Below are 23,324 nucleotides of genomic sequence, written 5' to 3'. Positions count from 1 at the left end.
GCTCCGCGCAGCCCCGCCCACCGCCGGGAGGCCCCGCCCCCCGCCCCGCCCCCCGCGGGGACTCCACGGGGGTCTCCTCGCCCGGCACCTCGGGGGGGACCCCGCACCACGGATCGCACCTCATCCCCCGCCTCGCACCCGCCACCCCTTAGTGTGCACCTCACAACTGTCACCTTTCCTTGGGGTGACCTCACGCCCGTCACCTCACACCCGTCACCTCACACCCGTCACCCCTCAGCGGAGTCCCCTCCCGCTGTGGGTCACCCCTTAGTGGTCACCTCACAACTGTCACCTTTCCTTGGGGTGACCTCACACCCGTCACCTCACACCCCGTTACCTCGCACTGGTCACCCCTCATTGGCCACCTCAAACTGGTCACCTTCCATTAGTCTCCTTACGCTGGCCACCCCCCACCAGGTACCTTGCACTGGTGACCTCACACCTGTCACCCCTCACCAGGGTGACCTCACACCGGTCACCTCACACGGATCATCTCACCCTGGTCACCCCTTATCGGTCACCTTGCACCAGTGACCTCACACCTGTCAGGCCCCAGCAGTCGCCTCACACCCATCACTTCACACTGGTCACCTCTCATCGACCATCTCACATCCATCACCTCCCGTGTGTCACCTTACACCAGTCACCCTGTACTGGTCACCCCTCATCAGTCACCTTGAACCGATCACCTCCCATCGGTCCCCTCACACTCATCACCTTGCACTGGTCACCCCTCGTTGGTCACCTCACCCCTGTCACCGTACACTGGTCACCTCAACACTGGTCACCCCCATCCGTAAGGTCACCCCTGTCCCTCACACTGGTCACCTCACCCTCTGCTGGTGTAGTCACACCGGTCTCACCAGTGACCTTGCACAGGTCACCTTGCACCGTCACCCCACACTCACCATGGAGACCTGGAGCCATCACCTGGTCCCTGTTGTGGCCACAGGAGAGCGGGGTGGTGGGAGGTGATCCGTGCCACCCCCAGCATGCCACCCCCACTGTGCCACTCCCAGATCCTGGGCTCCTGGGAGCCCACCTTTTGATTTGGGTTCAAAACAGCAAGAAAAAGCCAATGGGAGACAAGGGAGGACCCCGGCGCGGCGCAGAGGGGAGGTGGTGGTGACTGGTTTGCCCTCGTTGTGGGTTCCCCCTCCCCGTTGGCTGGGGACCCTGGGGCACCCCGTGCTCCCTGCAGCTGAGCTGGGGACAGGGACCCTGTGGGACCACCCCAAACCCACCCCAGCAGGGGTCCCCCCCCCACCACAGTAGTGCCCAGCCCCAGCGCCACGGTCCAGACACCAGAGCCACCCCAGGACGTGACCGGCTGCTGCAGCCACAGCCACTCTCCGTGGGACTGGTGTTCCCATCCCCCGCAGTGGCCATGAGCCGCAGCAGACCAGCTTTAATGAGCAGGCACTGCCCATTAGTTAAATTAAAGCAGAGGTTCCTCAGCATTCTTGCTTGGCCGCAGAAGCAGCGGCTGGTCCAGCTCCAGGGGGTGGTGGGCACGGGCCAGCCCCGTCGTGGCGGAGGGAAGGGAAAGCTGGGCCCGGGGTGCACATGGGCCACTGCCGGGAGAGATGGTGCCGGGAGCTGGGAGGGGGTCCCAGCCCAGCTGGGAGCTGCGTCACCCAAAGCCACCACACACCCCCTGTGCACCCTCTGGGAGACACCCATGGGTGCGCCGTGGCTGTGGCAGTTCATGCCGCCCCCCCAGAGATTGGATTGTCTGGATGGGTGGACCATACAATGGATGAGGACCTGGCTGGGTGGCTGCGTCCAAAGCGTTACAGTCAACGTCCCGATGTCCAAGTGGAAACCTGTAACGAGTGGTGTCCCTCAGGGGTCTGTACTGGGACCAGTACTGTTTGATATCTTCATCAGCAACAAAGACAGTGGGATTAAGAGCACACTCAGCAAGTTTGCAGATGACACCAAGCTGAGTGGTGCAGTCCATACATGAGGGACGGGACGGCGCCCAGAGGGACCTGGACATGCTGGAGGAGTGGGGCCATGCAATACTCATGAAGTTCTACAAGGCCAAGTGCAGGGTTGTGCACCTGGGCTGGGGCAATCCATACTGTCAGAGCAGATTGGGGGATGGATGGATGGATGGATGGATGGATGGATGGAGAGCAGCCCTGCAGAGAAGGACTTGCAGGTGCTGGTTGATGAAAAGCTGGCCATGAGCTGGCAACATGCACTGGCAGCCCAGAAAGCCCCCCACCCCTGGGCTGCATCCCCAGCCCCATGGCCAGCTGGGCCAGGGGGTGATTCTGCCCCTCTGCTCTGCTCTGGGGAGACATCCCCACCCAGTGCTGCCTCCAGCTCTGGGGACACCAACATCAGAAGGACACGGAGCTGTTGGAGCGGGGCCAGAGGAGGCCCCGGAGATGCTGGGAGGGCTGGAGCCCCTCTGCTGGGAGGGGGGGCTGAGAGAGTTGGGGGGGTTCAGCCTGGAGAAGAGAAGGCTCCAGGGAGATCTTATAGAGTCTTTCAGTCCCTCCAGGGGCTCCAGGAAAGCTGGGGAGGGACTCTGGATGAGGGAGGGGAGCCCTAGGAGGAGAGGGGACAGTTTTAAGCTGAAAGGGGAGATTGAGATGAGATGCGGGGAATAAATTCTTTGCTGTGAGGGTGGTGAGAGCCTGGCCCAGGTTGCCCCGAGAAGCTGTGGCTGCCCCATCCCTGGAGGGGTTCAAGGGCAGGTTGGAGCGGACTTTAAGCCATATTCTAGTGGGAGGTGTCTCTGCCCATGGTGGGGGGTGGACTGGATGGTCTTTGAAGGTCCATTCCAACCCAAAGCATTCTGTGGGTCTATGAGAAAGGGCTGCGTTTCCCTGGGGAGGGAGGTGCTGTTGGCACAAAGGCTGTGGGTCCCGTTGGGAGGAGCCGCTGGGTGCTGCTGCACCACGAGCAGGTGCCACACAGGCCGGGTGCTTGAGGGGTGCTGTGCCCCGTGGCTGAGGTTGCCCACCCATCTGTACACACACTGACTGTCCCCAACATGGCCAGGTGCTACTGGGGTCCCTGTGCCCTGCGTGAGGGCAGGGGGCTCTGCTGTTCCCTGTCTCTGTTGAGGGGTCCCTGAACCCCCAGGCCACAGGCTGCAGGGGCAGCAGCTGGGACAGGCAGGTGACCAACGAGCCCAGGGGCTGCTCAGCTCCGCTCCAGCCCTGCACGGGCCACCCCGCACTGCAGAGACACCCAGGAGCTCCCACCAGTTGCTGAAGGAGGGGAAGGGACCACATCCCCGCCACAGCACCGAGCCCGTGGTTGCTGTTTCCCCAACCGAGGGGTCCCTCCCCTGCCCATCACCCCTGAAACACGTAGCCAAGTTCTCCCAAATGCAGGCATCCGGCTGAAATCGAAGCTTCAGCGTTGTCCCCGCTGCACGGTGGGGTCCTTCTGCATCCACATTCCCCCCCCACCCCCCCCCCCCCCCCCCCCCCCGGTGCCTGGGGACCAGTCCCTCTGGCTCCCTGGCTCTGTGCCGTGGCTCTCGGGCTGGAAATCCCACCACACGTTGGGGCCAGGACAGGACCCCTGTGCTGCACCACTGCCTGCTCTCCTGCCTGCGGGGGCTCCCAGGGCGAGCAGAGGCTCCAGAGCACCCACATGTCCTGTCTCTGCAGATGTGGGGCTGTGGGTCCCCAAACCAGTCCCGCTCTCCAGGTTCAGGATTGCACCCACCAGTAACGAACTCATTGGAACTCTCTCTGGACCGGAGGTGAGAAGTGCCCTCTCCTGGCCTTGCTCTCGCCACTGCAGCCTGTTACAGCTCCTCACCATCCTGGGATTAACTAACGGCTCCTGGAGCATCTGTCCCCGCTCCAGCATCGGTCTCCGGAGTGGAAACACCTCCCGAGCTGCCCCGGGGAGCACCGGGATCCCCCTTCTCTCACCTGGTACCTGCTGCCCCGTCCTCACCCGCTCCCTGCCAACCCCCTCGCTGCTTGGGGGACACTGTCCCACCTCTGTCTCCCTGTGCTGGAGATGTGGGGTGGCATCCCTCACCACCGTGTCCCTGCCAAAGGGGAGATGGGGACCAGCCCTGGCGAGGTGCAAGGTGCTCGGGGGATGCCCAGCCACCCCAAGCCCCTCCAACTGCTCCCTGCACCCTCCGGCTCAGCTCAGACCCTCCTGCCCCAGGGGAGGGACCTCCCGCTCTCAGCATCTGCCAGGATTTCAACCCAGCAGCATTTCTGCACACCCCGGGCTCCACAGGAGCACGATCTCGGAAGAGGCGCCCTTGACCGACAGAATCTCTCCCAGCAGCTTTCAGATTTCCACCCAGGAGCCCCCCTTCCCAACTGTCCCACCCCTGCCCGTGCAGGGACAGGTCTCCCGGACACAGGACACGCAGACAGGGGGTACAGGAGATAACTTTATTGAATCCAATGGTGTTAGACAGACGACCGAGACAAGACATGCCGGGTGGTGCGGGCAGCGTGGGCAGCAGGAGCTGACTTGGCGCAGGGCTGGATTTGCTTCTGTCTTTCGTAATAACCTCAAGCCTTTCCCTGGCTTCCTCTTATACTTCTTTTAAAATTTCTTTTAAGTAAAAACAACTAATCGTGGAAAGAGTCCAGATGGTGTTTGTTCCCTATGATTGTTCCCGCAGCTATGTACAACGTGGGGTTGGGTCTCAACATCAGGTATAAAATGGAGCGAGTTTACAAAGTTGGAGGAGGCAAGGAAAAAGCAAAGACAGACAAGCGAGAGCAGTAGAAATCTGGACCAAAATCTTAAAGAGAAATTTAAAAAGTGCTATAAAACCCCTCGCAGGAATACCATGCAGTTAAGAAACACAAAACCCAGTCAATTACACAGATCATCTAAAACAGGAATTTGTCCATTTCGTCTTTTATTTAATTAAAAAAAGGTTGGTTGTTTTTAATAGAAAAAAGCTAAAATTGTAAGGTTCAGGCCACCGGGCGGCAGCAGCTCGAGGGGGCAGGAGGGTGAGGCGCTGGCGACGCCTGGCTCCAGCCCCTCGGGAGGGCTCCTGGTGCTCCCAGGGGCCACGGGCACCTTTGGGGGCAAGTGGCACCTTTGGAGGTGACAGCCACCCTTGGAAGGTGACAGACTCCTTTGGGGGTCAGAGACATCCTTGGGGGGCAACAGGCACCCTTGGGGGCAGTAGGTACCTTTGGAGGTGACAGGCACCTTTGGGGGGTGATGGGCTCCTTTGGGGGTCACAGGCACCTTTAGGGACGACCAGCTCCTTTGGAGTGACAGGTACCCTTAGGGGTGACAGGCACCTTTGGGGGTGACAGGCACCCTGGGAGGGTGAAGGGCTCCTTTGGGGGTCACAGGCACCCTCGGGGGTGTCAGGGGGATGAGTTAGTGCAGCCCTTGGCCCTGTCCCTGTGGGGACAGAGGGGCTCAGCCCACAGACACTAGCAGCCCTGGGGGACACCCAACTGCCACGCTTGGGGACACGGGGTGCTTGGTGTGAGCCAGGAGGAACCCACCAGGGCCTGACCCCTCCAGGTCAGAAAGCCCCTACCCTGTGCCATCATCGCTCTCGCCCTTCCCCTCGGGGATTCCTCCTGATTTACACCACAGGGTGCCACTCGCTGCCAGCGCGGCCTGGCTGAGGGTAACGGGGCGACAGACACCCCCGCACCGGGAAAAGACGGGGCAAACCCCCAGGAAACAGGCAGGGGATGCCCAGCAGCAGAGCCCCGAGCAAACCAGTGACGGGGACAATTTGGTCGACATTTTGGTGGTTCTGTGGGGGTGTCAGAAAAGAAAGCCAGGCCCAGCCCAGGCTGCCTGCGGGCATGCAAAGCCAGAGGGGTGCGTGAGCCCCCTACGCCCACGGGACTCCTCAGAGCCCCCAAAGGTGCATCGTGCCCTTTCCTGCCCTGGGCACCAGAGCCCCGAGGAGGGTGAGGGGCTGGAGGGGACAGCCGGGTCCCCACCGCCGGCCTCGAGCGGCTGCTGAGCCGGTGTCTCGTACAATCAGAAAAGAAGTCAGCACAGCACAGTTATCACAGAGTAAAAAAAAAAAAAAAAAAAAAGGGAACGAGGCGCAGGGCCGGGCCCCACCAACCCACGCAGGGCGTTCGACTACGGATCTATTTACAGCGAGTCCTTGGCCGACGGCGGCAACACAAGAGAAGGCGAACAGAAAGCCCTAGCGTCCAAGCCAGCGTGGGGAGGGACGTCCCTGTGCAATGGGGCCGGGCTGGCCGGCCCCACGGGGCAGCAGCGGGGAGAGGGCAGGGAGGCTGGGGGACAGAGGGAGAAGTGAGCACCATTGCACTGGGATGCGCCGGCCGGCGAGGCGAGAGGCACCGGCCCAGAGAGCACCAAGGGCAGAGGTGGCGGCCGCCTCCCAGGGGCACCGGCAGCGAGGCGGAGGGTTGCGAGGTGTCCCTGAAGGCCACGCCAGGCTCCGCACAGGGGGGCCGAGGCTGCCCAGTCCCCAGCCTAGGGGGGCAGGGGAAAGGACAGGCTCGGCAGAGCCGGCTCTGGGGTCACCTCGCCCCAAAAGGCTCTCCAGGGCCACGGCGGAGGGCGGGAGCCGAGCTGGGCCATGGCCAAAGGCAGCAGCGGGCACAGAGCCCGGCTGGGTGAGGGGAGGGAGGTGCTGGCCCCGCAGAGCGCCCCGAGTCGTGCCTGGGGACAGGCATGCGAGAGGAGCCGATGGCAGCAGCCCCAGCTGGCCGTGCTCAGGGCAGTGCTAGCACCCCCATCCCCTCCCCGCCAAGGCGGCTGTGGGGACAGTCACAGGACACCGCAGCAAAGGTGCCAGCACAGGCCCCGTGTGCCCCCTTCCCACTCGGCGGGGACTAAGGCACCACGGCAGCACCGGGGTGATCCCCTCCATGCCAGGAGCCTTGCCTGTGACATTACACAACAGGGCCAAGAGGACAAGTGGCAGCCTTAGGTGTCCCCAGACCCCTGACACAGGGCAGAGACCCTTGCCAGGGCACAGGAGGGCACAGGGCCTTGGGGAGCCAGCGGCATGGGGACTACCCCCAGGCACCACTCACCAGCCCACAGCCCCCTGGCCTGAGAGCAGTGAGGGGACGTGGGGCAGGTTGTGCCCCCCCCAGAGCACTGAGGGGACAGGGCAGGCGTTGGGCTGCCCAGGGCAGCAGTGATGTCCCCATGGCCAGCACTGGGTACCCTGGGGACATGCCCCATGGCATCCTGGCCTGGTCCCCAGACTCTGCCTTGTGCTTTTGGGGAAGGGGAGAGGGGGGGCACCAGGCAAGGGGCTGCCCTGGGAGCACCCCCCGTCCCCGGCTGCCACATCCCATCTCAGCCAAGCTGTGAGGCCCTGGGAGGTGGGTTCAGGGACTGGAGATTGTCCAGTGAGCACCAGTTTGTGACAGAGGTGGTTTGAGTGGTGGAACCAACAGCTGCAAAAGAAACCAAAGGGAAAGGGAGCTGCTTAGGGGGAAGCGGTGGGCACCGGGCCACGGGCTCCTGGCCAGGCAAGAGAAGAACCAGAACAAAAAAAGGGACCAAAGCAAAGTCTGGACTCGGCCAAAGGAAAATGGGAGGGGGAAAAACAAAATAAAATAACCAAAGCAGGGTTTATTGGGCTGTCCTGGTCACAGTGGCTGCCATGCGGGTGGAATGGGGAACGTACAAAGACGTGGCGAGAGCCGCGCTCCCCTCGGCCAGCGCGAGGTGGGCACGTCCTGCAGCAGCGGGGCCCATCGCCTGCCCTCAGCTGTGCCTGGTGGGGTGGAGAGGGGGCTGCAGACCCCCGCGCCCACACTCTCGTCCTGCAGCCACACGCTCTGCCTGTGCCCCCCAGCTTCAGCACAGGTGGCTCCCGCGGGGTCCCTGCCCCACGCAGGGGCCTTCCTGCAGCTCTCGGGAGCCGGGGCTCAGCCGCATGGTTTGCCCTGGCCCCAAAGCCCGAGAGTTTGCAATAGAGACAGAAAAAACCAAGAAGAGAAACCAGGATTCTCCTACCCCCAAGGTCGGGAGGGGACACGGCACCTCGCGCTCTCCCACAGATGAGCCGAGCTTCCCCACGCTCCGCCCGGACGCGCCGGAGCCCCGGTCCTCTCCGCTCGCTCGCCAGCCCCATGCTCCGGGATGCCAAAGGAAAAGGAGAGCAGCCTGGCAGGAGGCTGGCGGCGGCTCCCCTCTGCCTGGGCCGGCACGTCCGGGCCTCACAGAGTCGACTGCAGGTCGGGATCCACCATGGTCTCACGGTCCGGAGACTCGATGTAGTTGGCGGCTTCCTGGAGCTTCAGCAGCATGGCCATCTGTGGGGAGGGGACACGGCACCAAGGCCAAGGGGGACAAGTTAGCGGATGCCTTGGGGAAGCCAAGGCCACTTGGCCGTCCTTGCCCTCCCGTACAAACCAGCCACCTTAAGAAGCTCCTTAGAGGGTAAAGCAAAGCCCAGAGATCCCGCAAATTCCCTCCCCGTCACCAGGATCTGGCCGTGGGCACAGCTGGGATGCTCAAGGCTGAGCACACCAAGGCAGTGTGGTGGGATCATCCTGGCCATCAGCTGTCATCACACGTGTCAGCCCACTGCCTGCTAACAGCCGCTGCGGGTGACACACCGGGACACGTATGTGCCAGCCCCAGTCTGTGTGCGCCTGCGTGTGGACACGACACCTCCTAGACCACCACACCGTGCCCGTTCACGGGCACATCACAGTGTCCCTCAGCGTGCTGTCTGCCAGCCAGTGCCACCATCCCACACCCAGTGCTCCTCCCGGGAGCACAAGCGCTTCTGCAGCCCCAAGTTAAGGGTATTTACACTGAAAAGTGACTGGGAAAGTGAAGCACAGCTCCACCCTGCTCTCCCCACTCCACCAGCACTGCCCAGCCCTCCTCCCCATGGCCATACCAGAGGGTCCGAGTCCAGGGAGCTGGGTGTCGTGTCTTTGACGGTGCGCTCCTCAGGAGGGGAAACGGTGCTGTGGGGCCCGATGGTGGGTGGGGGCAGGTGGTACAGCTTGGACTGGTCCTGCTGCGCCGATGGCCAGGGCAGGGTGTCCCGCACCCACTCCACGGGGTCCTCCCAGGCTGCCTTCTGCCCGTGGACCTGCAGACAGGGAGCAAGAAGCAGCGGCCTCCTCAGCACGTGCCAGAGGTGGTGACATGGCACCCTGAGCCCCCCAGGATGGGGCTATGTCCCACTGCAGCCGCAGGCAGGGCAGGGACCAACACAGATGCCACCTGTGCCCAAAATCCCAGCTTTTCCCCTCTCCCTGCCCCTTTAAGACTGCTACATCAGCATGTCCCCAAGCACCACTGGCTTGTGTCCCCACATGCCAGGCAGGTCTGGGTACCTTGAGTCCATCTTTTGCCCCCTCCTGCAGGTAAGGGATGATGGAGTTGTTCCACAGGTCGATGAACCAGGTCCGGAAATCCTCAATTCCAATGGGGCAGGACAGGAAGAAGCAGGGACCTGTGGGGGAAAGGCAGACAGTGAAAATGGAAGCTAGGTCCCCCTCCTCCAGTCACTGGCCCCGTGGCAGCACGGCACCAAGGCGGGCAAGCCTGGCTGCGCAGGGTGCCCCAGGCTCAACCACCTCCTGGGAGCTGTGCCCAAGCAGCACCTGCCTGATGCACACAGGCAGAACACCAGCTCCTGGGCAAGGGAAGGGGCTGCTATGTTCCATCTATCCCCCAAAAATACAGCGAGGCAAAGGGAGACCTGCCTGGGAAAACATGGCTCTCCGTGCCCAAGGCAGGTGCCAACGGGACAGGCAGCATCGCCTGACACCACAGTGACAGCTCCCACAGGGCACGGGAACAAGTGCCACCCAGGGAGGAGCAATACTGTGTGCATCGCCCACGTCATTTTTTCTGTGGGGCTGGGGGACACGGGGCACGTGTCAGCTCCCCACACTCCTTGGGGAGGGTTTTGTCCCAGCCCCTAGGGGCTCCCACAGCTCCTGGCAGTGCGAGGCAGAGGAGGGAGGTGGGTGGCAGGGCCATACCGATGAGGAAGTCGGAGGTGCTGTGCTTCTCCAGGAAGGTGTGCAAGTGGTACCAAAGCTTGGGCACCCAGTCCAGCACACGCAGCAGCTCCTCCTTGTTGGCGTTGACGTCCGTGTCTGACTCCAGCAGCTTCCGCCGCAGGTAGCGCACCAGGAAGCCGTTGGCCGGCTCCACGTTGTTCGAGAAGGTCAGCATCCTGGGGGAAAGAGTCGGGTGTCCGGGGCTGGGTCTCCACACAAGCTTCCTTGCTCCCCAGCATCCTCAGGACACCTCCTAGCACCCCCACACTGCATGTGCCCAATGTTGGGGTATCAGGTCCTTCTGGCAGGGACAGGCCTGGGGCTCGGTCCTCATCAGGGTCCCCAATCACAGGACGTGTCCCCAGGACTGCCCAAGGGGCAGCAGTGATGGCCTCTACCCACCCCAACCCCACAGGGATGGTCTCCCACAGATGTATGATCCCCACCTGAAGCTGAGATGGAGGCCGTGGTTTGGAGTCATCTTCACAGGCTGGTTGGTGGTCCCAATGATGTAGGGGCTGAGTGAATGACAGAGAGAGACAAGATCCATGAGAAAAAGCACCCTGCATCACCCTGGCCCATGGCACAGCTGATGTGAGCACAGCAGACACACGCAGCCGTGCAGACTCATCTCCACAAGCCCAGGGATCCTGGAGAGCAGCGGGGAGCGCGCATGAGCCTGAGAGGCTGCATGGAGGAGGGTGCAGTGGGGCCCTTACCATTTGTGGTACTTGCAGGTGAGCGCACCGTTGACGAGCTCACTGATGGAACCTGCCTCGCTGAGGTCGTCCAGGAGGATGACCAGGGGCACATCTGCCGTGCCCGTCTCCCTGTCAATCTGGTTGGCCAGGTTGGAGAGGTACAGCTGCAGGTCCTGCAACAAACGGGCCGGGTGTCACGCGTGGGGCCATGGCACGGCTGCCAAGGGGGACCCCAGCACCAGTGCCCATAGGGATGCTCCCGGGCTGCTGCACGCCCTCACCTTGCAGGACTGCTGGTGCATGTTGAAGGTGCTGACGATGCCCTCGGTGACATCCCGACCCGAGCGCTCCACCAGGTACTCGGCCAGGCGGTTGGTCAGGTAGGTCTTGCCGGTGCCGCTGGGCCCCGAGAGGATGAGCCGCCGGTGCTTCAGCAGGAGGCTGATGTAATGCTGCATCATGGGCTTGGGGATGAGAGTCTCAAACACCAGGCTGTCCACACACTTCTCCTTCAAGCCTGCAGACAGAGAAGGGCTAAGGGTCCCGCTCCTGCCCCACGACACCCCACAGCAGAGGGAAGATGGGACAGCAATGGAGCCTCTCAGCCACACTGACCTTTGAGCGTCACGACGATGCTGGTCAGGCCCCTGCGGCAAAGCGGCAGCTCCGGTGGCTCCGTGTCCAGGATGCGCTTGATGTGGCTGATGCTGTAGCCGTAGACGGACTCGGTGCTGAGCCCCAGCGTGGAAGCAGGATCCATCTTGGTGATGTAATCCTACGAGGACAAGGACAGGGCTGTCGGTGCCCCTGAGGGCTGGCAGGGAGCAAGTGGTGCTCAGCAGCTCCAGGAGACCCCGGTAAGGACCTGGGCCAAGGAGCATCAGACATGGTGGAGAAGCATAAAAGATGGGTCTCAAAAGCAGGGTCTTCCTATTCCTACCTTGAAGACTTGGCAAACGGCCTCATCCAGCATCTTCCAGTCCACCTTCCCGCTCACCTTGGTCCAACCCAGGAAAAACTCCTGCTGCTTGAGGTCCTAGGAGCCAAGGCAGAGGTGCACAGGTTGGAGCACCGTACCCAAGATGGGTGTCCTCTGCCCCTCGTCCAGGGCCATGGCACTGGGGCAAGGCAGGCTCCCCACACAGTCCACACTCACCCCCTTGATGATGTGCTGGGGTGGCATGCGCACCACAATTCGCAGCGTCAGCTCATCCTTCTGGGTGCCAGCGCTGACGGCGTCCATGGGGGACACATCTAGGGACAGAGCAGTGAGGTTGTGCTGGCTGGGAGAGCCGAGCCACCGAGCCTGACCGTGCCCAGCCTGAGCCAAATCCTGCTGCAGCAGATCATGGCACTGGCAGCACGACAGATCCCTGTGCTCAGCTGCTTCCAGGCGAGCAGCAGCACATTCCCACCACACACGTCTCTGTCCCAACCCTTCCCCGTCCGCCAGCAGGTCCATCACCCCTACCTGCGTCCCCCAGGCTGGGACTGAAGGCATGGCCAAGGGTGAGACCCAGGGAGCGCCGCGGGGAAGAAGAGGCCGATGTGCTCGTGATGTGGCCAGGAACGGAGCCTGGCACCACCGAGGGTCCCGGGGCCACTTTGAGCCGGTCGTTCTCTGCCTTCAGGAGATCCACCTCCAGCTGGGGGAGAACCCGTTACAGCACAGGGTGAGGAGCTGGACACCAGCAGCACCCCAGGGCCGCAGCAGGGCTGTGGGGGCGCAGGGACTGTGGCCGCCCAGGTGCTCAGAGCCAGCCGGGCTTCTGGCAGTGGTCCTCACCTGCATGTTGTGCATCGTCTCCCTCAGCTGCTCCAGCTGGTGGGCCGAGTTGAGGGCCTCCAGGCGGATGTCCGTCAGCTTCATCTCCTTCTCCCACAGCTCTGACCGCAGCTCTGACACTTCCTTCTTCTCCGGCTCGCCCTCGCCATGGCCTTGGAAGAGCCTGGGCCAAGGGAGAGACCGAGTCTTGCACGTGTCCAGGGCAGGAGCTTGCAGCCCCCGGGACTGGCCCTCCCCACCCTGTGCCACCAGCCCTGGCCCCACGTACTCAGCCGTGTCGATGCCCACGGAGGAGGACGTGGAGGATTTGATGGAGGGCGAGGCGGTCTCTGTGGAGCCATGCTGCAGCTTGGGGGAGGAGGGGGCCGACGAGTCTGGTGTGGCGATTTCTTCAATATCTGAGTAGGACGAGGCTGACTTGGGTCCCTTCTTAATGCTGAAGGCCTTGTTGAAGGAGCTGCGTAGCTACAGGAGACAGAAATGCTCCTGTTACAGACAGCCCAACAGCACAGCCTTGCGAGCAGGTCCTTGTCCTACCCCAGGGCCCTCGCCTGCACAGGACCCAAAGTCTGGGCTGGGACCAGTAACACCATATCCATCCCTGTGGGAGGATGGTGCCCACCCCTGCCCCAGGGACGGCTCCGGCCTGAGCCCGTGCTGCTGGCACAGCTCATGGATGGGGAGCACAGCCCTCTGTACAATGCACCAGCCCCGGCCTGGACATAGCCAAACAGCCCCACAGAGCGGGACCTACATACCAGTCAGGATCCCCCCAGTCCTCCTTCCCCAGCACCCACATCAGGGTGTTCAGGCACCGCACCAGCCCCTGGTACACTGGGAAGGGCTGATGCCATCCGCACATTGACCCCACTGCAGCCACCCCAGCAAGTGGCATTTCGGGGGACATCCCCTCCTCCAGCCACTGCGGAGCTGGAGTCCTGGTGGGACAATGTCAGCCCCACACCCCCCTCTGCGCTGTGGGGTTCCTCCTGGAAGCAGAGAGGGCAGCCAGCCCCCCGTGAGATGCCCGGGGGTGCCAGCGGGGCATGCAGCATGCAGACAGCACAGCAAGCAGCGGGCGGGTGAGCGGCGTGCTGGGGCCGGGGAGGACAGAAGGACACTGCAGGGGCCAAACCGGGCCTGGGTCCCGCTTACGCACCACCAGCCTGCAAAGGAGCACCCCGGGCTCACACTGAGTCCCCCGGAAGGACCAGGGCCTGCTCCGGGGGGAGGTGGGAGGGAGAGGGGACGGAGAGTGGGCAGGATCCAGCTCAGCTCCCACAGGCACCAAGCAAGCTGGTGTGGGGAGTCCCCAAAACAAAAAACATTGCATTTCAGCATAAAAAACCCAGTCAGGTTCTGCTGATGGCAGGAAAGCACTGGGACCCACATGGGTCCCAACAGGGACAGTCACCCAGGGCATGTCAGGCCAGCCCTGGCAATGGCAGCACCACGCCATGGTGCCACCGGCAGGGCTGCAGTGAGGTCCCTGTCCCAAAAGATCTGGCTGCAGGGAGTCAGGTGAGTGCCTGCCTCCCCAAGGCGAGAAGGGGACTGTCCCCATCTCTGGGACACGTCCCCATCTGAGCCCTTCCTCCCGCCTCAGGGCCACCCGGGGCAGTTCAGCCCCTCCATGTGAGTGCATATTTTGGCTTCAACATGTAAGGAAGCAGCCAAGGTGCGTGGAGCCCAGCTGGGGCTCCGGGATAGCCCGTGCTGGGGGTTAGTGCTGGTGGGATGGATGGAATGGGTAGTGTCATGAGCACCGTCCCACAGAATGGAGCGAGGGCCCTGGCCGGGCACAGTATGGCGTGGAGGGGACAGCGTAGGACTTACCTCGTACACCTGGAAAAAAAGGGTTGAGGTCAGCATAGGGGGAGAGAAACAAAACAAAGCAAGACTTAATCACGCGTCCAGCTCAGAACTACATGGCACAGGGAAGGGGCTGCCTGGCCAAGGTGTCCAGCCCCCCACGCTGCCAGAGCCTGAGTGGGCAGAAGGGACACACATGGGGAACAAACAAGGGAGCAGGCGAGCAGGACTAGGGCTGGCAAACTCCCAGAGGGGCTGAAGAAGTGCCAGCTGACACTTCAAGACACAAATCCATGGTGGCCACACTCTCCTCGCCAGTGCTGTCCCCCAGGGACAGAGGGGATCAACACCTCAATGCCAAGGTAGACCACAAGCAGCTGGCTCGGGGGGCTGACCCCAACCAGACACTCCCCAAGGCCCACTCCTCCTGTCAGCACCCCATCCAACCCACCCAGCTCTTCTTCTTCTTCTTCTTGGCATCAGCATCCTTGCTGCTGCCAATGCTGGAGTGGCTGGTGATGCTGTTGAGGCTGGAGATGCTGTCAGAGGAGTTCTGCCGCTTGATGCGCAGCTCTGGGGCCAGCGAGAGAAGTGGGAGAGAATGGGAAAAGAGGTATCAGCAAACTGCACCTGCCCCAACACCAGAGCCACCCACACACTCCCCTGTGCACCCCTTCCCTTCTCCCACCCACACACCTTCTGAGCTCTTGGAGCCACCTCCTAAGATGACATGGGGCTTAGACACCCCACAGGCACTGCCATTTGGGACAGTGTCCTCAAACCCCAGGGAGATACCCAGAGCACACATTGTTCTGCTTCTGTCCCAGGCCACCTCCCTGCCAGCACTTTGCACTCACACTGGGGCTCTGGGGCCATAGAAACAGCACCCATGGGAACAAAGCCAAGACCAGCAGCCAAAACTGGGCTGTCAGCAAAGGGCCCAGTGAAGTGTCCCAGGGACATCACCCCCAGGCACCAGCACTGAGACCTCCCACAGCAACATCTCTGGCTGTCCAACCCTGGCTTCAGATGATCAGGGGTCCCAGGTGGGGAAGAGCTGTTGCTGCCCAGGGGACCCTGCACCCCGTGTGACCACCTCCTGTGAATGAGGTGTCCCCTGGGGTCCTGTGCCAGCCCCAGGCAGGAGCGGCCCACCTGGCTTTAGGCAAGTAGCTAAAGAAGGGCTGTATCGCTGGGGGAGGGGGGCTGCAGTGCCATACCTTCCTTACCTTTGGGGGTGACATCAGTGCCATTCAGGGCACCCTGGATCACGGCTTGGGCCTCTGAGTTCTTCTTCTTCAGGAAGTCAATGGTCTCTCGCAGGTCCAGCAGCTCCGTGTCCTGGGGGAGCAGAGTGGGAGCCATAGAGTGTGTTCTGATAGCACAGAGCTCACCCACCCCGAGAGCACCCTTGGGTGGGCAGTGCCACAGCAGGTTCACCCAAGTCCAGCATCCTCCAGCTCCATGAGCACCCTCCCGTGCTGCCAGTGCCCCCCAGTGCCTGCCTGGTACCCCAACAGCACCCACCTTCTCCTCAGCGGTCTCAGCCAAGTGCCGCAGGCGGGACGTCATGCTCACCAGGCTCTGCTCAAAAGCTGCCACCAGATTGGCCTGGGAGAGGTGGAGAAAGGGGTGAGCACCCATGCCTGGGCAAGCACCCACTGCCAGGCGTGGGGTGGAGAGGAGAAACGAAGGCTCTCACGGGCACAGGTTAGCACCAGCCCCACGCAGGGCAGGGACACAGAGCAGCGTGTCCTGCAGTGGGTGGTGTCCTGCAGGGACTCACATTAGCAGACAGCTGGGACGTCAGGGTGGCCACCTTCTCCTGCGAGGACTCCAGCTCACGGCGCAGCTTGCGGATTTGCTGTGGGGAGAGAGCAGAGGGAGTGAGAGGGGCCGGGTACCCACCTCCCCAGGGTGACAGGGGCGGGCGACAAGCAGAAGGTGCGGGCTCACCTCAGACTGCATCTTCTCCTCAGCCTGGCAGCATGAGAGCAGAGAGGGACAGACAGACAGAGGCAGGGAGTCAGGAAGGCAGCGAGGCACGGACAGGCTCGGCACAAGGCAGAGGCATGCACAGAGCCCCCCCTTCCCACCCACCCCCCCAGCCATGCACAAAGCGGCGCAGCACAAAGGCGGCTCTTACGGAGGAGTATGTGGAGGATGCGCTCGAGGCCAGGGACAGCACCGATCCATGAACTGCAACAGAATAAAACCCAGGGTGTCAGCGTGCCCCAGCCAGTGGCATCCCCAGGGGCTGCAGGCGCAGGGCATAGCAGGGTGCAAGGGACGGAGGTCCCAGTGAAGGGGGGGGCTCTGTGGGGAGCTGGAGGGGCAGAGGGTGAGCTGGCAGCTGCTCAGCACTGCTTGGTTATTGACATGTGGCTGGTGACCTCCCCAGATGGCAGCAGGGCATGGGAAGCACCCTGCACCTGCACCACCCCCAGGCTCTGTCACCCTCTCTGGCTGCTTGTTATCCCCCCCTCCCTGGTGCCACAATCTCCTGGGGCCAACACGGGACACTGGGCACCCACGAGGGTCAGCTCAGGCTCTGGCCCAGAGCAGATGCCAGCACAGAGAGGTCCACCAGGCCCCCGGGGGCTGCCTTGCTGACACTGAGCAGGGGATGCACCAGCCCATCTGACAGCACCACAGCAGTGCCAAGAGGAAGGGACAACTGTGTGGGGAGTCCCTCCGTCCCCTTGGGGAGCCTCCTTCGCCTGGGCAGGAGCACAGCAGACTCTCACCATCGTCCACAGGGTCCCGGAAAGAGCCCGAGCGGATCATGCCCTTGGGCTTGTCGGCCAGGGAGAGGGTGCTGCCCATCTGGGATGTGCTGTACAGCTCGAAGGTGGAGTCGTGGGTGGGGATGCTGTTGGAGCGGGTGATCCGCGGGGTTGTGGCAGCAGTGGGGCTCACTACAAGGAGAAGGCAGGGGAGAGGCAGGGTCAGAGTCACGCCAGGGACCTGGGATTGGGATGGGGAAGCAGGGCTGGGATGCAGAGCGGAAGCAGGGATCACGGTCCCAAAGCAGGAGACTGCGGGAAAGCTAAAACATAGATTTACACTGGGCAGACCCGGACACCAGCACCAAGGTAACCGAGGGCTGAGAAAGAAATCCATCACTCAAGGACAAAGGGACCACCATGCCAGAGCCCATCACCTGTGGGTGCAGGAGGGGAGGACCTCATCACATATTGTTCCCCACCTCAGACCCAACCCGCATGCCTGGACACCCCCAAATCCTCCAGGAACATGTAAGCCCTGTCAAGAGCAGGGCAGGGCTCACCCCTTGCCCCACCGAGCACCCCCAGAGGGGCAGGGAGCCACAGGCAGAGCTCTGAGGGTGGATGAGATGCCCTAAAGCAGAGGTGATGGACCCCCCTGGCCCGGGGGCACAACCCAGCACCTCAGTGGACCAAAAGCACCAGGCGCTGGGTTTGAGGGCGGCCACGGGTGTCAAGGAGAAAAGCAGCACCCAGTGCAGCACCAGCGAGTCCCACAGGGAGCGGGGGGCGATGGGGGGCAGGAGGGACAGGGCTTGCAGCAAGCAGAAGGGGGCTGGCGGTGAGGGCACTGACCGATGCTGGTGAGCGGCCCCTTCCCGACCAGCGCCATGGGGAGGGCAGGGGGCGAGGGCAGGTCCTGCTGGTCGTCCGACTCGGGGAGCCCGCTGCTGATGGCGTGTGAATGGCGCCGCTCCTTGGCCTCCTCCTGGGAGTGGAGCTGGTACCTGGGGAGCAGAGCAGAGACCAGCAGGGTGAGGTGGGCCCAGCTCCTGCCCACTGCACCACGGCCCAGCCTTCCACAGCATGGAGGGCACTGCCAGCCCCCCCCAAGAAAGCTCCACATGCCCACCCTCCCTCCCCAGCACCACCCAAAAGTGGTTTGGGCTCTTTTACCTCAACCCTTTCTTCGGCAGCGTGTTCCTGTCGCGGTTGGCACTGGAAAGGAAGGAAAGATCAATGACATCCCCACGCAGACAAGGGAAGGTGCCGTGGGGTCTGAGCTGCAGGGACGGGGAGCTTTTCCACAGAAAGGTAGCAGGAACAAGCCTTTGAAGCAGGCAAAGGCCATGGCAGGAAGGGTTCCGTGCCCATGGAGGTGCCCCAGCAGCCCCTTGCCCTCCCTCCAGCCATACCTGTCCAGATGGGAGAGCCGGGGGCTCCCGCTCCAGCCCAGCTCCCCTGCCTCTTCCTCCTCCTCCGTGCTGGCGGGGGGTGCGGCCGCAGGGGCAGGGGGGGTGGTGGTGCTGCCCCCTGAGAAGGCACTGGGCAGACTCATGGGCATCTGCAGGGACTCCATGCTGCGGTGCAGGCCTGAGAGCTTGGGGTACATCCTGCCCTCCTTGGGGACGCTGAAGCCGCCCATGAGCTCCAGGCCCTGGGAGAAGCTGGCCGAGTTGATGTTGAGGATGGGGGCAGGACTGGGGCTGAAGCAGGGTGCGAGGTGCCCGCCAGCCGGGTGCAGGTCCTGGAGCTTGGCAGTGTGTGGGGGGTGCAGCTCGTTGGAGGAGGGTAAGTCCAGGCTGTTGGAGTTGACCTTGTCCAAGTTGGCCAGCGAGGGAGGCTTCACATAGGTCTTGGCAGCGGCTCTGGAAGGGGGAAAACAGGTAAGAAAGCAGGTGAGACTTGGGTGCTGGGCATGGCTGGGTGCTGGGTGCAGCCGTGCCAGCGACCTGCTGTCCTTGGGGGTGGAAGGATCATACCTGAGAGGCGTGGGGGGCAGCTCGGCCACCTTGGCCGCCGGCGGGAGGTTGGCCTGGGCTTTTGGGGTGCTCTCAGGTGAGCTGACGCTCTTCAGCGTCCCGCACTCGGAGTCAAGTGCCACCGCCTTGGCCTTAGCCTTCTCCTTCTCGCGGTCCGTCTGGTTCACAGGGGCTGGCGTGCCACGGCCGGCGCCGATCTTGGACGGCTCCTTGAGCCGCGACACCGAGATGCTGCCCTGCTTGGTGCTCAGCAGGCTGGGATCGATGCTGCTGCTGACCGGGCGGTTGGCGCCACGGCCACCGGTCACGCTCATGGAGCTGGACTTGGCCGGCCGGGGCAGGCTGCGGTACTGGATGTTGGAACGAGCCCCTGGGGCCAGGAAGCCAGGCTCGGCTGCGTTGGAGACGTCCAAACTTGTTTTCCTCCCACTGACCGGCTTGACGGGGATGCCGGAGCTCTTCTGGATCTTGCCGAGCGTGGCCGAGCCGCCCGCCTGCATGACGGTGGCTGTGCCTGTGGCGGGAGCCGGTTTCTTGTAGCCGAAGGAGCTGGAGGCCGAGGGGCGCGTGAGACCCGAGGGTGGCTTCTTGGCATCGGCGGCGCGGTCCCGGCCAGCGTCGGAGGAGGAGCGCTGCAGCCCTGTGCCCTTCACAGACAGCTTGCTCTTGTCAGTGGCTTTGGTCTCAGGCTTGCCTGGTGCGCAGGGAAGGACGGGTTAGTGTCTGGGAGGCTTTGGGGACATTTGGGTGCAAACTAGCCCAGATCAGATGCCAGCATGGGGGACGCAGGGATGCGATGGAGATGAAGGGACATGCCACTGTCCCAGGTGTTGGGGCAGAGCCACAGCCAGCCCCCAGTCCAGCACGTGGCCATGAGGCCATGGGACAGGTACGGCCCTGGCCAAACAGGGCTCAGCGTGGGGCCAGACCCATAAGCTGCCCACGTAGGTGCCCAGCCCTGCCACCCCCTCCAGCCCACATCCAGCTGCCAGGTCCAAGCCACAGGGAGCCCAGTGGCCGACATGCTCGGGGAAGGCCCACAAAGATGCCACCCAACCCTCTCCCCACCAGAGAAACCTGACCCTACCTGAATCACATCTTACCTGCCACTTTGAGGGTGCTCTGGGCTGTGTGGGTGATGGGGGAGGTCACAGCCACCGGAGGGGTCTTGCCCTTCTTGAGGGAGCCCGGGGTGCCCAGGCTGACGGGTTTCTTCAGCTCTCCGCCCTTGGGCCCCTCCTCACCACCCTCCGAGGGCTCCCGCCGCCACTTGGAGGAGCTGTGCTCCATCTTGAGGCTGCTGCTGTCGTAGTCCAGCTTCTTGGGCGCCTTGTCCTCCCCCTCACCGTACCAACTCAGCCCGCTCTCTGCCAGCGAGCGCTTCTCCGAGTCCGTGCGCAGCTGTAGGCAAAGCAGAGTCAGGGGTGTTCCTGGCACCCCCCAAACCTATCCCCACAGAGCAGACACCCTGTGCCCTTGCCTCGGTTTTCCCACCCCGGCACCCTCCAACCCCTCTGTCCCACAGAGACTGGCACCAAGCCACAGTGCTATAGAGCACTTGGGTGAAGTAGTTTATGACCAGAAAGTCGGGTTGCTGTAGAACTGTGTAGGATTATACCAGCCTATAAAATAGCCCCAAAGAAAATGGCATGTCCAAAACTACACACCTCCAACCCTGCAAGTTTAACCAATTATAATTCCTAAAATAAAATATCTAGGTTGGAAGTTCAAAGGACAGAAGACATTCGGGTGCACATTTCCTTCCTTGAATTAACTTTCAACAGGAAGATTTTGACCCATTTCTACTTTGATTTTACTTTAAATAAGAAGCGCACTTCACATTTTGTGTGAGCAGTCTTGAGACAAGAGTCAGCCTTGTGATATTCCAGGCACACACAAATCTAAAGACCTATAAACATCATTTGATGGTAATTTTCCCACCGTGGACTAGTGCCAGGAAGGGTCCGGGCACCAGAGGCACCTACCGCTATGGCCGAGTTCCTGCGCGAGGCGGTGGGGGTGGAGGGCAGGGAGTTGAGCGAGGAGCTGGCGTTGAACTCCTCCGAGCTGAGGTTGTCGGAGGCATCGCTGAGGCCGCTGCTGATGGAGCTGCTCTCATCCCAGCTGCAAGGGCAGAGCCGGCGTCAGCCCCAGCTCTGCCCGGCAGGTCCTGCCACCCGTGGGATTTCCCGGATGTGGGGGCACAAACCTCAGCTCCTGGTGGCACCCGCTGCAGGGCCGCGGCAGGAGCTGGCACTCAGTGGCCACAGCTGGCTGCAGCCCAGCACAGGCTCGGTGCCCCACTGGCACATGAGCCCCCACCACCCGTCTCGCCATTGAGGCCCCCACGGGGTTTTTTGGGGACGGAAGGTACCTGCGCAGGGCAGGGAGGCCAGTGTCCATGCCAGCAGGGCTGGCAGCACTGTGCCTGGCACCGAGCCCCTGCAACCTGCCCCGCTGAGAGGGTCGGGAGGGTCACCGGAGAGGGCAGGGACCAGCTGGAGCAAACAAACCAGCCACCCTGTGGAACCCACCCTTCCTCGGGCGGCCCCCACCCACTGCCCGGCTGCACCCTGCCCCCCCCTGCACCCACGGTGGCACAGGCAGCAGGTACAGGCACCGCCGCGGTGCCGGGGCAGATACTCCATGCCAGGGGCTCAGTGGACCGTGCACAAGCCCATTTCCAGGGCCGTCAGTCACCGCCGCGCCGGGGCAGCAGCTGCCACATACCCCACGAGCCCGGCCAGCTCCGCAGCACGGGGCTGTGCCCGCGGCCATCCGGCACAGACGGGCACGGAGCATCTTCCAGCAGGATGAGCACAGCCCCTTTCAGGTCAGCAGCTGAGTAGGTCATTGAGGCCCTGCAGCCTCCAAGGGGGCTGCAAGGAGCTGGGGGGGACAGGCAGCGGTGGAGGGGAGGGGAGCAGAGCTCGGGGGCTGCAGCCGGACCTGCTCCATGTGGAGACACCCATTCCCCGACGTCGGAGCCACAGAGGTGCAGGAGGAGCCCAGTGAGCACCAGAGCCTGAGCAGCTGGTGAAGGCACTTAATGTCACCTGAGTGGCACTGCGACCCTGGCTGAACTGGGGACAGGACAGGGTGGGCCTGGCATTGGAAAGGACACCTGCTGGGCACCTCCACCAACCGGGGTGCCAGGGCATAATCAACAGCCACCACTGTCCCTCTGGGATGCCCAAACCCCAGGATGGAGCAACACAGGCAGTCCCAGCCCCGTGTACCCTGCACTTCCCAGACATCAGGGACTGGCCAGAGCCAGGATGAACATGGCCCCCTTCATCCCCACAGCAATTTTTGGAACAGAGCCCTGCAGGCATTGCCGCCCAGGAAGGGGGTAATTATGACCACGTACCTGGGATGTGCTGCTGGGCTGCCCAGCTCCAAGCATCTCCCACCACCACCCCCTGCTCCAGCGGGTGATTTCTCACCTGGACAGAAATCCCTGCCCCAGAGCAGGAAGCAAAGCCCCCTCTCCCACACTGGCATTGCTGGGAGAGGAGCAGGGCTTTGGGGAACCATGTCCTGCACAGGGCACATGGCCATGACCAAATGTGACACCAACACTCTCCCAGCCCCACACCAGAACCCCCAGGGCCAGGGGCTGAACAGGGGCAGGAGGTGACCCCAGATTCTCCTTAGCAGCCCCACAGGGGTTGCCCCACAAGGGCAGCACAGGGGTCACAGGTGACATCCCAAAAGCACTGAAGCCATGGGGCGAGGCCCAGGAGCCAGAGACACCATGGGGTGCCTCCAGCTCTGCCGGGGCTGGCACACACACACCCGACGGGTCCCCCAAACCAGCATGTGTATGCTGTACCCAGCAGAGCAGGGAAAGGCTCAACTCACGCTGCCCCGCGGCACCAGTGACTCCCGGAGCAGGGACAAGCCCAGGCACCTCGGTCCCGACTGGCCAAGGTCACCCGAGTGCCCCCCGCAGACCCCAAACGGGGGCAGCCATGCCGCAGCGTCACGCCGGGGGCAAAACTCAATCCCTGCTTTGTGCTCCAGCCCCTCCATCTTACACAGAGCGACTCCCCACCTCCCTCACGGCACGCACCGAGCCCGCTCGGAGGGCGGGGACCCGCCGGCCCCGCGCCGCTCTGTCCCCGCGGCTCCCGGGGAAGGGATGCTCAAGGACGGCGGCGAGGCGGGGGCTGCGGCGGCGTGACCGTCCTCCCCGGCACCGGCCGGGCGTGCGGAACCCTCCACCGGCCGGAAAGATCCCGGTGATGCACACCCCGACCCGAGGTGGCGGCTGCGCTCCGGGGGCAGCGGGGGACGGACCCGACCCACGGCGGAAGGGCGAGCGGCGGTGCGGGGATGCTCCGCTCCGCTCC

The 23,324-nt window shown here is 63.1% G+C and overlaps 1 protein-coding gene across 2 annotated transcripts in view; it reads right to left on the bottom strand.

The window, feature by feature from the left end:
* Positions 1–4,380: 4,380 nt before the first annotated feature.
* Positions 4,381–23,324, bottom strand: part of NAV1 (neuron navigator 1) — a 63,520-nt gene continuing 44,576 nt past the window's right edge. Inside the window, exons 4-30 of one of the 2 annotated variants that reach the window (XM_014946326.1) lie at positions 20,955–21,093; positions 20,073–20,370; positions 18,970–19,663; positions 18,403–18,855; positions 18,164–18,205; positions 17,843–17,994; positions 17,009–17,179; positions 16,408–16,460; positions 16,218–16,241; positions 16,048–16,125; positions 15,789–15,872; positions 15,491–15,602; positions 14,713–14,834; positions 14,286–14,294; positions 12,718–12,914; positions 12,450–12,612; positions 12,135–12,309; positions 11,820–11,917; positions 11,604–11,699; positions 11,279–11,438; positions 10,945–11,180; positions 10,682–10,836; positions 10,409–10,480; positions 9,942–10,138; positions 9,288–9,406; positions 8,843–9,040; positions 4,381–8,246 (exon numbers count right to left, since the gene is read on the bottom strand). In XM_014946326.1, coding sequence (XP_014801812.1) covers positions 8,151–8,246; positions 8,843–9,040; positions 9,288–9,406; positions 9,942–10,138; positions 10,409–10,480; positions 10,682–10,836; positions 10,945–11,180; positions 11,279–11,438; positions 11,604–11,699; positions 11,820–11,917; positions 12,135–12,309; positions 12,450–12,612; positions 12,718–12,914; positions 14,286–14,294; positions 14,713–14,834; positions 15,491–15,602; positions 15,789–15,872; positions 16,048–16,125; positions 16,218–16,241; positions 16,408–16,460; positions 17,009–17,179; positions 17,843–17,994; positions 18,164–18,205; positions 18,403–18,855; positions 18,970–19,663; positions 20,073–20,370; positions 20,955–21,093 — 4,393 coding nt within the window. In that variant the 3' untranslated portion in view covers positions 4,381–8,150. The remainder of the gene's footprint in view (positions 8,247–8,842; positions 9,041–9,287; positions 9,407–9,941; positions 10,139–10,408; positions 10,481–10,681; positions 10,837–10,944; positions 11,181–11,278; positions 11,439–11,603; positions 11,700–11,819; positions 11,918–12,134; positions 12,310–12,449; positions 12,613–12,717; positions 12,915–14,285; positions 14,295–14,712; positions 14,835–15,490; positions 15,603–15,788; positions 15,873–16,047; positions 16,126–16,217; positions 16,242–16,407; positions 16,461–17,008; positions 17,180–17,842; positions 17,995–18,163; positions 18,206–18,402; positions 18,856–18,969; positions 19,664–20,072; positions 20,371–20,954; positions 21,094–23,324) is intronic. The other variant, XM_014946327.1, reaches the window with a different exon arrangement.

The sequence above is a fragment of the Calidris pugnax genome, unplaced genomic scaffold, assembly GCF_001431845.1.
Source record: "Calidris pugnax isolate Ruff unplaced genomic scaffold, ASM143184v1 scaffold116, whole genome shotgun sequence".
Taxonomy (NCBI): Eukaryota; Metazoa; Chordata; class Aves; order Charadriiformes; family Scolopacidae; genus Calidris; species Calidris pugnax.
This window is presented reverse-complemented; position numbering and strand designations above follow the sequence as displayed.